General features: G+C 55.1%; 4 protein-coding genes across 4 annotated transcripts; 1 reads left to right on the top strand and 3 right to left on the bottom strand.

Annotated features, from left to right (window-relative positions):
- Window positions 1-948: 948 nt before the first annotated feature.
- BDP81DRAFT_449744 (uncharacterized protein) lies at window positions 949-2,489 on the bottom strand (the record flags this gene model as incomplete). The annotated part of the gene is made up of 8 exons (XM_060592445.1): window positions 949-1,475; window positions 1,531-1,678; window positions 1,732-1,798; window positions 1,850-1,901; window positions 1,954-1,985; window positions 2,043-2,074; window positions 2,283-2,381; window positions 2,442-2,489. 8 exons carry the CDS (start codon window positions 2,487-2,489, stop codon window positions 949-951), a joined length of 1,005 nt encoding a protein of 334 aa, XP_060445365.1.
- Window positions 2,490-3,499: 1,010 nt separating this feature from the next.
- On the top strand, window positions 3,500-4,664 carry BDP81DRAFT_461179 (Anp1-domain-containing protein; the record flags this gene model as incomplete). Its single annotated transcript, XM_060593743.1, has 2 exons — window positions 3,500-4,582; window positions 4,644-4,664. The coding sequence occupies 2 exons, from the start codon at window positions 3,500-3,502 to the stop codon at window positions 4,662-4,664; spliced, it is 1,104 nt and encodes a 367-aa protein (XP_060445364.1).
- A 613-nt stretch (window positions 4,665-5,277) lies between these two features.
- Window positions 5,278-6,647, bottom strand: BDP81DRAFT_481335 (ubiquitin-conjugating enzyme). Its single transcript, XM_060594962.1, has 2 exons — window positions 6,074-6,647; window positions 5,278-5,974 (listed from the first exon to the last, which is right to left on the bottom strand). Exons 1-2 carry the CDS (start codon window positions 6,342-6,344, stop codon window positions 5,649-5,651), a joined length of 597 nt encoding a protein of 198 aa, XP_060445363.1. The 5' UTR covers window positions 6,345-6,647; the 3' UTR covers window positions 5,278-5,648.
- Window positions 6,648-7,602: 955 nt separating this feature from the next.
- Window positions 7,603-10,536, bottom strand: BDP81DRAFT_319725 (cell wall proline rich protein; the record flags this gene model as incomplete). Its single annotated transcript, XM_060584462.1, has 1 exon — window positions 7,603-10,536. One exon carries the CDS (start codon window positions 10,534-10,536, stop codon window positions 7,603-7,605), a length of 2,934 nt encoding a protein of 977 aa, XP_060445362.1.
- Between the last annotated feature and the right edge of the window lie 1,175 nt (window positions 10,537-11,711).

Below are 11,711 nucleotides of genomic sequence, written 5' to 3'. Positions count from 1 at the left end.
GGCGCAGACTGGGGGCCGGGGAGTAGGAGTGGGCAGTCGGGTGCCAGAGCTTCCTGCGACGTGCAAACGCGGGCGCGGGCGAGGTGCATGTACCCTGACGTTGCAGGTCGGGACGTGCACTTTGGCGGGGGACCTGGGGCGACACTGGCGATTTTTCTTGGTTTTTGGAGGACCGTTGCCAAGTTGCATGTCGCACTCTCACATGCATGGAGGGTCCCCAGCGATCGCAAACTTGATTTTTTAGGGGGGCGGCGCCGCGGCGGCTCACTCGTGGACCTCCCCAGATAGGCATGTCCCTTGTTTTGACGACTTCGGTTTACGGGCACTGCATTGTAGTGTACAGACAGCCCAGTCTCACCTACACCGAGACATGCCCTTTCGCCGCATGCCGGTAGGTGAGCCCAGCACGCCTACCTTACACTAGGTGGACAACCTGGCCCTGGCACGCGGCACGCGGCACGCCTAGGAACATACAGCCGCATCGACAACTCGTCATTGTTCAGTTACTCCCAGGGGGGCTCAAAGCGGCGAAAACGGGGATCTGCAAACCTACCGAGTAACATCGGCAGGAATATTTCAGGAATTCCTCGGTGGACCACTGGACGGGCAAGTGGGCACAGAAGCCACGGAGGCAATGCCGAAGAAAAGGGTCCAAGATTCCAAAATCCTTGATTGGTACCCTGATTCTCTCCAGTCCCTGATTTTCGACCATGCGCGGACTGCAATCCGGATTCTGTCCAAGTTCTCCAACAAGTTAATGGTGTTATTGTTGACTTTTATAGTTAAGGGTCCACGATGCTATTGGTGTAGGCGCAAAATGGGGGTCTTTTGAAAACTGGCTATCCACGTGTCTCATCCAGGCTTCCCCTCTCGCGCAACTTGGTCTGGTAACTGGTCCGAGACATTCCGTGCAGCATAAATCAAGGCCAGACTGAGCTGGATCAGGGTTTACTCGATCATGTCGATATCGTCGTTCGTGGCGGGTACCGCGGCAGCGGCAGCGCCACCGTTCGGCTGAGGCGCAGTCTCTCCGGAGTTTCCTCCACCAAAGTAGTCCGCCATCTCGGCATCCAGTTCCTCCTGGGTCTTCCGAGTACGGCCGTCTCTACCCGAGCGACCACCTCTTCCGCCTTCTTGATCTCTGCCGCCATCTCTTCCACCGTCTCTGCCACCATCTCTACCACCCTCCCTGCGAGCTCCGGGTCTGCGGCCGCCGCCACCGCCACCGTTCCCGTGTCGCCGGGACATAGGGCTTCGCGAACGGTTTCCACGGTTTCCTGGGATGTATCTGTCAATGCCTCTCTCGGCAGCCTCGTCGACGTCATATTTCCGTCCAGGAGACATGGATCTCGACCGACCGCCGGGAGCAGAGATTCGCTCGGAAAGTGGACGGCCCGGCATCACCGCCGAGTCGAAGGGGTTGCGAGATCGACCGCCAGCTCCGCCACCCATGATTGACAGCTTGATCGGTTGGCCTGAGAAGTTAGTCTTTAAGCTGCCACTAACGTAGGGAGTAAGAGAGGCGCATACCGTTTGCATTGGCGCCGTCGAACTGCTTGATCGCATCCAAGGCATCCTCGCGGGACTCCATCGTCACGAAGGCAATGCCTTCCGAGCGACCAGCGCGATCATACTTGAGGTCCAACTTTGCGACAGGGCCGATTCTGTTAAACAATTCCTGCACAAACTTTAGCCAAGGCCACGTTGTTCGACACCTCCAGGGGGCCGTACTTCCAAGTCCTCAGGAGTCAGCTCGTAGTGGATGTTCTCGACGCGGATTTTGGAGCTGCTGGAATCTCTGTGGCATCAAGTCAGCGTATGTTTGTACCAAGTATTGCACTGGGCCTACCTTTGTTCAGGCTCATCGCGTCTCCGTCGAGGGGCCGGTGCACGGCGGTTGTCTGCTCCGTTTTAGCTCATGCTGTGGGTATGGTATGGAACCTTCGGTCGTACCGTGCTCTTCGAATCGATCGTGAACCCATTCACTATTCACAGAGGTTAGTCACATGTTCGAGTGGGGATACGGGCCTGGTTAGACTCACCTATCGAGGTTTCTAGACTCGTCGCGGAAGGACTGTATCGCAGGACGGCGACACCTGTTAGCTAGGCCCTTGCAATCGACAGGTACCGCTCCCGGCCTTCGACGAGACGGTCGGCATGGAACCGAAAGCTGCGCGATAGTCGTGGTCGACCGGGATGAGGAGGGAGGAGGGTCATTCAACCTGGACAATCAGCCTGGAGATCTACCAGGTGACGGGTTGTGTTGTAGTGTAGTACCGTACCTTTCTAACGCCGTCGCGAGGGTATTCCTGGCGTTCGCGTTCGCGTCTTCGGGGGGCGCCTCTACCGTTTCCACGGTTGTTGCGAGGACCGTCGCTCTTCTGCAATTGCGCAAGTTAGCTCCGAGATCGCATATCTTACAAGGCTGCGGGTTCCCTTACCTTCTCGCCGAGGATCTCGTCGAGGCTGCGGTCCAGCTTGTCCGCCATATTGATTTGTTGGGTGAAAGTATGTTCAGAAAAGAATTGATGCGGCTCAAGATGTCGAATTGGGCGGTCAAAGCCTCGGCGCTGTATTGTAGGAGGTAAGCTTTGTTGCAGGGTGTCAAGGGACAACAATGCTGATCGCGACTCAAGTGCCAGAGTAGGCACAACTGGTAAAGGCAAAGCACGGCTGACTGCGGATCGACTGGAGCATCCGACCGCCAAAAGTGTGGCGCTCGCTACGGGAGGGACAAAAGTGGATATGTGGCTGTTGACCCACGACTCAGGTGGAACTTTGCTCGATTGAGTTAGCCTCAATTGGCTTCGAGATGCAGAACAGGAAATCTGAGAATAGCTCCCCATGTTTGACGCCCGGTGGGCTCCCCACTATGTACACTACAGGTCTCAGGGGTCCGAGGATTTTATCTGACCCAGACTCCCAGTGGCTCCCATCCCCCGTTCCATTCTCCACCCTTCGCTCAGTCAGTGGACACAGCGCTGATGGTTGTAAACTTTACAGGTGCTGTCTCGCTTGTCTCGCCTGTATCACCCGTGCCGTCAGCGCCCTGCATCCCCTGATGTGAGGCAGGAGGATCTCTCGGCCCGGAGTTAGTCCTCGAGGGAGATGAAGCTAAGCCCCTTTTGTCGTATGAAGTGTAACTTTACTGTAGAGCTGTCCTCCCAATGCGCCTCCCTTGAGTTGACCAGCCCGTCAGAAGTAGGAATCTCGTATCTGGCCAATTTTCTTCCACTCCCTCGGCGAGAGACACACGAGAAGGGAGCGCTCAGTGTCATCTTTTTAAATTCATTGCATTGCCATCCCAATTTCCTTCGACAAAGGAAAGAAAACCGACTGTTCTCCTCGGGACTATATTTCCCAAAACCCGCGATAACTAAAGCTCGCTTGCAGCTTCGCGAAAGCCAAGCCAAGCCGACATCCATCGAACGACCACCTCTGATCCCTCGACAACCTTTATGATTCTCGCATAGTCTCCCTACTCGCCAGATTGCCCTCCATGGCTCGTCCCATGGGGTCAGTTCGCTTGAAGAAGGCGAACCCGGTGACCCTCGTCCTCGGCGCCGTCCTCTGCATCTTTATCGTCGTCTTCCTCGTCGGGCCCTCCAAGACAACAAAAGCAGAGCCGGCCGGTACCGCTTCCCACCATCTATCGCCGCCCACGGCCCCCTACCGAAAGAAGGCCAAGGGTGACACAAGACCGCCGCCCGTCGTCCGCTACAACCTCAACAATGTCACCATCACGACCGACCCCATCGGCAACCGCGAATCCGTCCTCATCCTGACGCCAATGGCGCGCTTCTACCAGAAATACTGGGATAACCTCTTGAACCTCAATTACCCCCACGATCTCATCTCCCTCGGCTTCATCCTGCCCAAGACCAAGGAAGGAAACGCCGCGACGGCAGAGCTGCAGGAGCAGATCACAAAGACCCAGGGCTCCGAGAAGAACCGCTTCAAGAGCATCGTCATCATGCGCCAGGACTTTGAGCCGGCCATCGCATCCCAGGACGAGGGCGAGCGACACAAGATGGAGAACCAAAAGGGCAGGCGTGCCGTCATGTCCAAAGCCCGCAACTCGCTCCTGTTCACGACTCTGGGACCCCAGACGTCGTGGGTGCTGTGGCTCGACGCCGACATTGTCGAGACGCCGCCGTCACTGATCCAGGATCTGGCGGCGCACGACAAGCCCGTCATTGTGCCCAATTGCTTCCAGCGCTACATGAACACGGAAACCAAGAAGATGGAGGAGCGGCCCTACGACTTCAACAGCTGGCAGGACAGTGAGATTGCGCAAAAGATGGCCGAGACGATGGGTCCCGACGATATCTTGCTCGAGGGATACAAAGATATGCCGACGTACCGCGCGTTGATGGCGTACCTGGGTACTGACGAGAAGGACAAGTCGGTGGAGATCCCCCTGGACGGCGTTGGCGGCACTGCTTTGCTCGTCAAGGCAGACGTCCACCGCGACGGAGCCATGTTCCCGCCCTTCTCCTTCTATCACCTCATTGAGACCGAAGGCTTCGCCAAGATGGCGAAGCGCTTAGGCTGGCAACCGTTCGGACTCCCTAACTACAGAGTAAGCAAACCCCTGAAGAACCTCATTGCCATTGATCGATCCACCGCTCACAATAGTTCAGGTTTATCATTACAATGAGTAAGGGCTAGGCATCACGATGGACGTGAGCTGGGAAAACAAAAAGACAAAAAAAGAAGAGTACATCACGCCTTTCACTCCGAGGTGTTCAATGGAAAACAGGAAAAAACACCACCCACCCAAACTCGCTCCCAGTCGCCAACAGCATCGGCGGCGGTATTACGAATTTTACGCGCGGAACACACCTCATTGGAAAGAACCCCCATATGCCCCCTTTACCCCCTATGTGCAGATACCCCTCCCTGCTTTCGTATCTTGCCAACAAATAATTGCGTTCCAAATTTTCGGGCGGAAAACTGGTGATGGAGGTTGGGGTAACGGGCGTTCTTTGTAGTACATCTCACACAGCAAACTAATACACAGATTGGGAGTCTGGAACATTGGGGGGGTTGGCTGGTAAAGGGGTTGGGAGAAGGGTCAGCAGATGGAGCTGCGAGAAAGCTTCACTGTTGACAAGTGGCTTCTAAGGGGTGTAAGATAAAAACCAACGAAGCGCCGCGGGAACTCGATGGGTGGTGATGGATCGCGGGTTGAGCAAGATATCTGCAGCATTAGAGAGAGAGCACCTATTTCATGTTTTCAAGGGCTCTAGTGTGATAGAACAAATGACAATTTATCCCAAATAAATAAGTTCTTTGCTATTGCAGTTATACAATCTTTCGTGAGTGATGACAATATCCCTCAAAGTTCTCCCTACCAGAAGAGCACTCCATACCATCCTATCCTGTCCCGTCCCATTCCATGTACATTTATATATATATATATGATGCTGTCGAGTATTTTGTCCAAAAACAGAAGCCGCTGCCGAAACCCTACCCAAATTCTCTCCCCTTGACAGACTGGACTACTTAAGTCCACCAGCCAGGCAGGTCAAATTGTCTCCCAAATCACCCTACCTCCGCATAACGATGACAGCGTAGCCATCACATGGCAAAACAGCCCCATATCCAAAACCTCACTCCCTACAGATCCTCTGAAAACCCCATCTTCACGGCCCCTCATACCTTCCCTCGTCATCACGGCACCAAAACTCAACAAGCGCGCGCGTGCCCAACACGTCCCCGCCGCGCAGCAACGCCGCGACGTCGACGTTGAGCGGCGAGTCCGTCTCCGGGTACGCCAGCAGCGTGCGCACGGCGCGCACGCTCTCGAGTACGCTGTAGGCCGGCGTCCAGGCGTCCTTGAGCAGGTCGAGGCAGATCTCGCCCGTCTGGAGGGCAATGTTGGCGTGCACCACGGGGGTGGCGAAGCGTATCGTCGGCGGGCGGAGGGGGTAGTCTTGCGGGATTTGGATGTGGAGGAGCCAGCGGCCTTCTGTTTTTTGGGGGGAAGGTTCACAGAGGTTAGCTTTCAGTCTCAAGATAGGGGGCGTTGTTGAGGAGAATGGCGAATGTGCAGAGAAGAAAAACATACCATCATATCCGTTCCCGATTCCCCGCCCATTAACAACAGCCTCCCACGTCAACAGATCCTCGTCGTCGACGGGACCCAATCTCTCGATGCCCCTCTCCTCCTTCTTCTCCGACCGCCACACGTCAAGCTCCTTGATGAGCCTCTTGATCGCGCCCCGCCCGTCCGACGTGGACTTTGACTTTGACTTTTTCCCGCTTCCTCGTTCTCCTCCTGGCGCGGCGCCCGAGGGATTCGTCTGGGAATCGGGCAAGTTCTGAATGCGCCACGACATCTTGGACAAGTAGAATGTGGCTTCTTTCTCTCTCTCTTCTCTGTATTCTTCTGCTTGGCGATTCCGTTTGCTCGCGCAATGGATGGATCGACCCGTGGTTCGACTGATGGCCCCTTGGAACCAGTGACAAGTCGCAAGGAGGGGGGGGGGCGAAGATGCTGTAGGTGTCTGGGCAGTTGCTTGCAAGTCAATTGGTATGAAATCGTGTATTCGATTGGTATGTATACGACGATTGTTGAGTGGAAAGAAGGATCTCGAGTGAAGCCGGCTACACGGATAGCTGTTGGTAAACTTTTGGGATGGAGAGCTTTGGGAAGAGCCCCCAAGCCGATGGGCTGGGTTCACCTTAGCTAGTAACCGAGCCACGCTCTCCAGCTTCCCCAGGGTGCCAATGAGACGTACCTTGTGACGCGACAGGATGGGTGGGTCCTGCGGGTTCAGCCGAGGTTTCCCAGGCTGGTTCTCGTCTCCAGTCCGGTATCTGGCCAACATCATCCACATCGTCCGTACTGCCGATTCCGTCCCATCTTGATCCTTCTCGTGCCATTTCGGCTAGTGTCACCAAAGTATTCATAATGCCGAAGCTTAAGTTCATTGTCATTGATAAGTATTCAAGAGGAAATAACCAGACTGGCTCTCAGGAATATGTTCATTAATATTTGTCTACGTCGCGATTTGTGCCATCTTCCATCGTCTAGAGGGCTGAAACAGCCGGCCGGCCAAAGAACTATGAGAGACACTGCAAATGTGTCTCGACTTGTCTGCCTCGCCAAGTTTTCGCCTTCCTAAATTCGCATTTCATCCCCGATATGTCCAGAGAACGGAAACAAAACCATTGAACCACATGTTTCCGCCCCCCACAGTTGTCACCAAGACATATGGCCGCGAACCTGCTATGCTCATGCAACTTGCTGCTCATGCTATCATCACAAAGAACGCCGAATCCGAGTCCCAAAAAGCCGAGTCGTTGAGTATTCCATCCTTGCGCGTGTTGCGTGAGGCACTGGTGACGACCCGGCGATGCTTTCCTTTCGCTGGCCAGGTTGCGTCGGCACTGTCGGTTTGTGCGGACGCGAATCCCGTTCCAGCGAAGAAAGACATTGTTCCGCCAGAAGTATCTGATCGGAGAGAAGGTGTAAAGAGTTGTACAATAATTCCATATACATGCGTCATGAAGGCACATTTGTTGTATGCGGTGAAAGCCGACTGGATCGTGACCAGTCGCCCTAGTTCGTTGGTGTGTGACGCCCGTAGTTGTCTAGGATGAAGTCTCCTCCTTGCTTGGCTTCCAGAATCGCATCATCCGGCTAAGTCGTTTCGATTTGCTAGACTTGTGCTTCTTGTCACCCTCGCCATCGTATGAGACCTCCATTGAGAGCTTGCTGCGTTCTCCATGAGAACTGCTGATGAGTCTGCTCAAACTGGCAAGGCTGGATCGTCGACGCCCGAAGGCTGCCGAAGATACTGAGACAGGCCGCTGTTGGTCGGGTCGTATGGGCTCCTGCCTCAGTTGAGAGCTGGTGGCGAAAGAGCTATCCCTTGTCATGGTCGAGTGGCTGGAGGTCAATGAGGGTATATCTGCAGAGAGCCTAACTTCTGGGCCAGGCTCCCCGAGAAGCAGAGATTGAAAGTTGTTCTCCTCGTTGACTGAAGATGGTGCCGTAGAAATTCGCTGAGCGTCATAAGACATGGGCGAACGGGGTGATGGGAAGGAGGAGGCGTGGCTCATCGAATAAGGACTGACAGGAACGTGCGAAGGAGTCGGGAGGTGTAGGGGACTGACGTCGACAGGGGCCAAGTCCTTGCTCGCGAGGATTCTGCGGGGAGATGGGGTTGCGGAACCAGTAGACTCTGCCTTTTCGTTGAAGATTGAACCGGTGCGGAACTCGGGGATCTGGGCAACGGGCTCTTCGACAATGACGTCCTCTTGCAGGGGAATAGGCGCCACCTCTGCGCTCATGTTGGCATCTACCAACATTGCGTCTGTGCCAGTGGCCAGATCACGGCTGATACTGCCATCAGGAACGCTGATAGGAGTGTCGTCGAGAATGGGCTGCTGGACTTTGTTGGTGGCGGGCGGTGTCGCCTCGTCGCCAGAGGATTCCGCGCTGTCGTTGAACTCGCCTCTATTCGCACGGCTGCTGGTGTACAATGATGCGCACTTGCCAGGATGTTCGTCATCTTCTTCATCCTCCTCGAATACGTCGGCCATTGTCGAGCTGCTGCCAAAACGATGGATGCCAAAACGGCCCACATCGAATGGTACCATCTCAGGGGCGCTTTCAGCGCGGCGGTGGTAGTGCATCCCTGGTCCGCTGAAGCCCTTCATACCCTGTGCGCTGTGTAGCTGGCGCTTGGTAGAGGCTGCGGCTTTCTGAGCGGCGTCCCATTCTGGGTTATTCGCCAGAGGCGTGTTAAAAGGTCCCAGTGCGGCATCCAAATCAATCATGGGGAATGAGGTGTCATCTTGGGCCGAGGCAGGACGCGGCTTCCACTCTTGCAGGCTCTGTGGCTGGCTAGAGGTGTCCGTCACCATAAGTGTAGGTGTGACCGGCTCGACGTGCACTTCGGGCTCCACCGTGAGTGTGAGGGGCTCATCCTTTTGCTCGATTGTCTCGAACTGACGAGCAGAATCGCCCGTAAGATCCAAGTCTTTGCACTTCTTGTTCCGCGGTTTGCTCTTGCGTGCTAGAATTGATCCTGCCCAATTCTTGACCTTCTTCTTTTTCTTGGACTTCTTGCCTTCTGCCCTCTGGCCGGCGTGGTCGGAGAATTCTGATGTGCCAAACGATTCCGAAATATGCTCCGAGGTAGACGAGGAAGATGAGCTAGTTGGCTTGGATCCAGACTCTGAAGAACTGGAGCTCACTGGTCTCGTGCGGAGTGGTGACGCAGTTGCGTTAAAGGGGTCCAATCCGAAGAATGACCACCTCTTGGGCGTCTTAGTTGGACTAGGCATCGGGGGGCCGACAGAGCCTGCTTCAGGCACGTTGATTAGGGTGGGAATGGAGTTTCTCCTCCTTGGCGATGCACCGACTGATTGAATGCTCTGGGATCGTTCCAAAACCGCTCCGGCAGTGCTTGGTCTGGATTCATTGTTTTGGCGAGAAGGGGTAAGCACTAGGGGAATGATAGGCTCAGTCTCCACATGGGTGGTTGTCGTCGGGATAGAAATGATGGACGAGATGCTCCCGGATACTGAGTGTCCTCCTGGCCGGGCTGTGACTGTGCTGGAGGTATCACTGGACACCATTGATAGCGGACGCGGGATGAACTCAAGGGTGTCAGAGAAGCCAACACGAGCGCGCGTGACTGGCCGAGCTGCGGGAGAAGCCCTGCCACTTGATGAACCCGAATCCGCAGTGACTGGCCTGGTAAGTTCTCTTGGGACTCTAAGGGCTGGTTCGGATTCAACGCCCTTCAGAGTCTTCTCGACGAGACCTGCATTGTGATGGTCTAAACGTCGATCAAATTCAGCCGGGCTTGTAGGTGCACTGTTGCCCCTGAGGTTACCGGGTGCCGAAGGCTGGACGATGAGTGATAAGTCGTGGCTTGAGAGCGCAGCCGAGCGTCTGTGTTTGTGGCCGCGACCGCCAGGGGGCTTCGGGGGAAGCTGAAAGTTTGGAGACGCAAAGCCACTCTCGGATCTCGTTGGGCTTGTGCCGGTTACGGTGATGGAATCTCCAGAACGAATGCTTCCTCCCACGAACTCGCTCCCTCCTCTCCTGTGTCCGACTCCGGTTGGTCTTGCAGGTGATGCCGCTAGTCTCGGGGACACAGGCGGAGGGGATAAAGGCGGGCTAAGCAGAAGGGATGTCTCCGGGGACAATGAAGCGCCGGGATTGAATGTAAAGTTGGGAAGCGCTGGTGATCTTGAAGGTCGATCTGCTGCGTCAGAATTTAAGTTAAAGGTCGATCGGTCTTGAATTTCGATGGCAGACAGCGGGCGACGCCCAGTCGCTCTCGAGAAAGATGAGGGTGCAGAGGCCGAGGAGGGCCTTGCCGGAAAAACGAATGGTGGATTTGGTAGTGGAGGCATCGTTCGTGGAGAGTGTGGTCCGGAGAATGATGATGTTGAGGAAGTAGAATTATCCAGCATTACCGGAAGAGAAATCGCTTGCATCGAGGGCTCGTCCAAAACCCGTGTACTTGTGGATATCATCATACTCTCAGGTCCAACAGCGGCTGCCATGCTTTACTGAGCCGCTCTGCGGCTACAGGTTTGATCAGCAACTAAAAGAAGGACATAAAGAGGGCGCAAATGCGAGGTGGTCGTCGTTGATTGAGAATGGAGAATCGGTTGGGTGCTCGATGGAGGACGACGCGTCAGGGGCGTTTTGCGAGATGATGACGGGTTTGGTGATTAATTCTGCAAGGTGGCAGGTTTAGTGAGTTGGTTCTTCTTTTCGTTTTTGATATCGCGAGAAGGAATTGGAAGAGTCGATGGGCGAATAAACACCTTTCGGAAGAAGTCGAATGCGGCGCGCTGACGATGGGAATTGGGCGAAATTGGCGTTCACGATTGCGTGCGTGACAGAACCGGTCGACCAGGTAAGACAAATGCTATTTATCGAAGATGAAAATTGAAGGTGTTGTTAAGGAGCGGACGGCACAAGACCAGAAGCAAATCTGCAAGATCTACAACTAGAATTGAACCACGAAACAGAAGTCAAGAAACGACGACGGCCTCGAAGGGTTTTGGGGGAAGAGAGTTGATAGGAAGAAGAGGGGGGTTGCGACGCGGAAGACTGAAGAGAGGATGGGATGGATGGGTGGATTTGGGATTAGAATTGGGGACAGACACATACACACACACACACAACAGCGAAGAAGCGACGAGTCGGGTCCAGCGGTCGGGGTGTGTTGGCGATGGGAGAAAAGGGGGGGGTGAGAAGACAGGGATGGGGGAGGGTGTGTGGGAGGGAAAACCTCAGTTGGGTTTGGACTGGTTCGGGGAGAGGGGGGGGGCAGTCTGCAGAGGAGGAAGGAAGCCCTAGGGGAAAAAGAGGGAGAAGGAGCAGCAGGGACGGCTACGACCAGGGGGTGTGCGATTGTGATTCAACCTGGAAGTCACAGTCAGGGCCCGGACAGCAAGGCAGGGACGACCAGGGGCTGTTCAGGTTGATGGGGCAGCAGCCGTAGCGCACTCGCATTCATCCCGCAGAAGCCAGCCAGTACGGATACTTGTCTCCGTACCTGATTTACCATGCAAAGCAAGGTACCTTTCCTATGTACGGGACAGGGCAAACAGACGGGACACAGCAAAGAGGCACCTCGCGTCGCAGGATTTGACAGAGCACACCTCAGCTTGAACCCAGGAGACATGGACCAGTCATGCAGAGAGTTGGAAAGGACTCAAGGTAAACA

The sequence above is a fragment of the Colletotrichum phormii genome (genome assembly GCF_030913505.1).
Source record: "Colletotrichum phormii strain CBS 102054 chromosome Unknown BDP81scaffold_10, whole genome shotgun sequence".
Classification (NCBI taxonomy): Eukaryota; Fungi; Ascomycota; class Sordariomycetes; order Glomerellales; family Glomerellaceae; genus Colletotrichum; species Colletotrichum phormii.
Note: the sequence above shows the minus strand (reverse complement) of the source record. Positions and strands in the feature narration are given on the sequence as shown.

What these genes read in the sequence shown, in the direction of transcription:
- BDP81DRAFT_481335 (XM_060594962.1), bottom strand. Translation starts at nt 6,344, where the DNA reads ATGTCGTGGCGCATTCAGAACTTGCCCGATTCCCAGACGAATCCCTCG. An exon ending in AATCGGGAACGGATATGATG is followed by an intron (nt 5,975 to 6,073) that starts GTATGTTTTTCT and finishes CCCAAAAAACAG; the next exon opens with AAGGCCGCTGGCTCCTCCAC.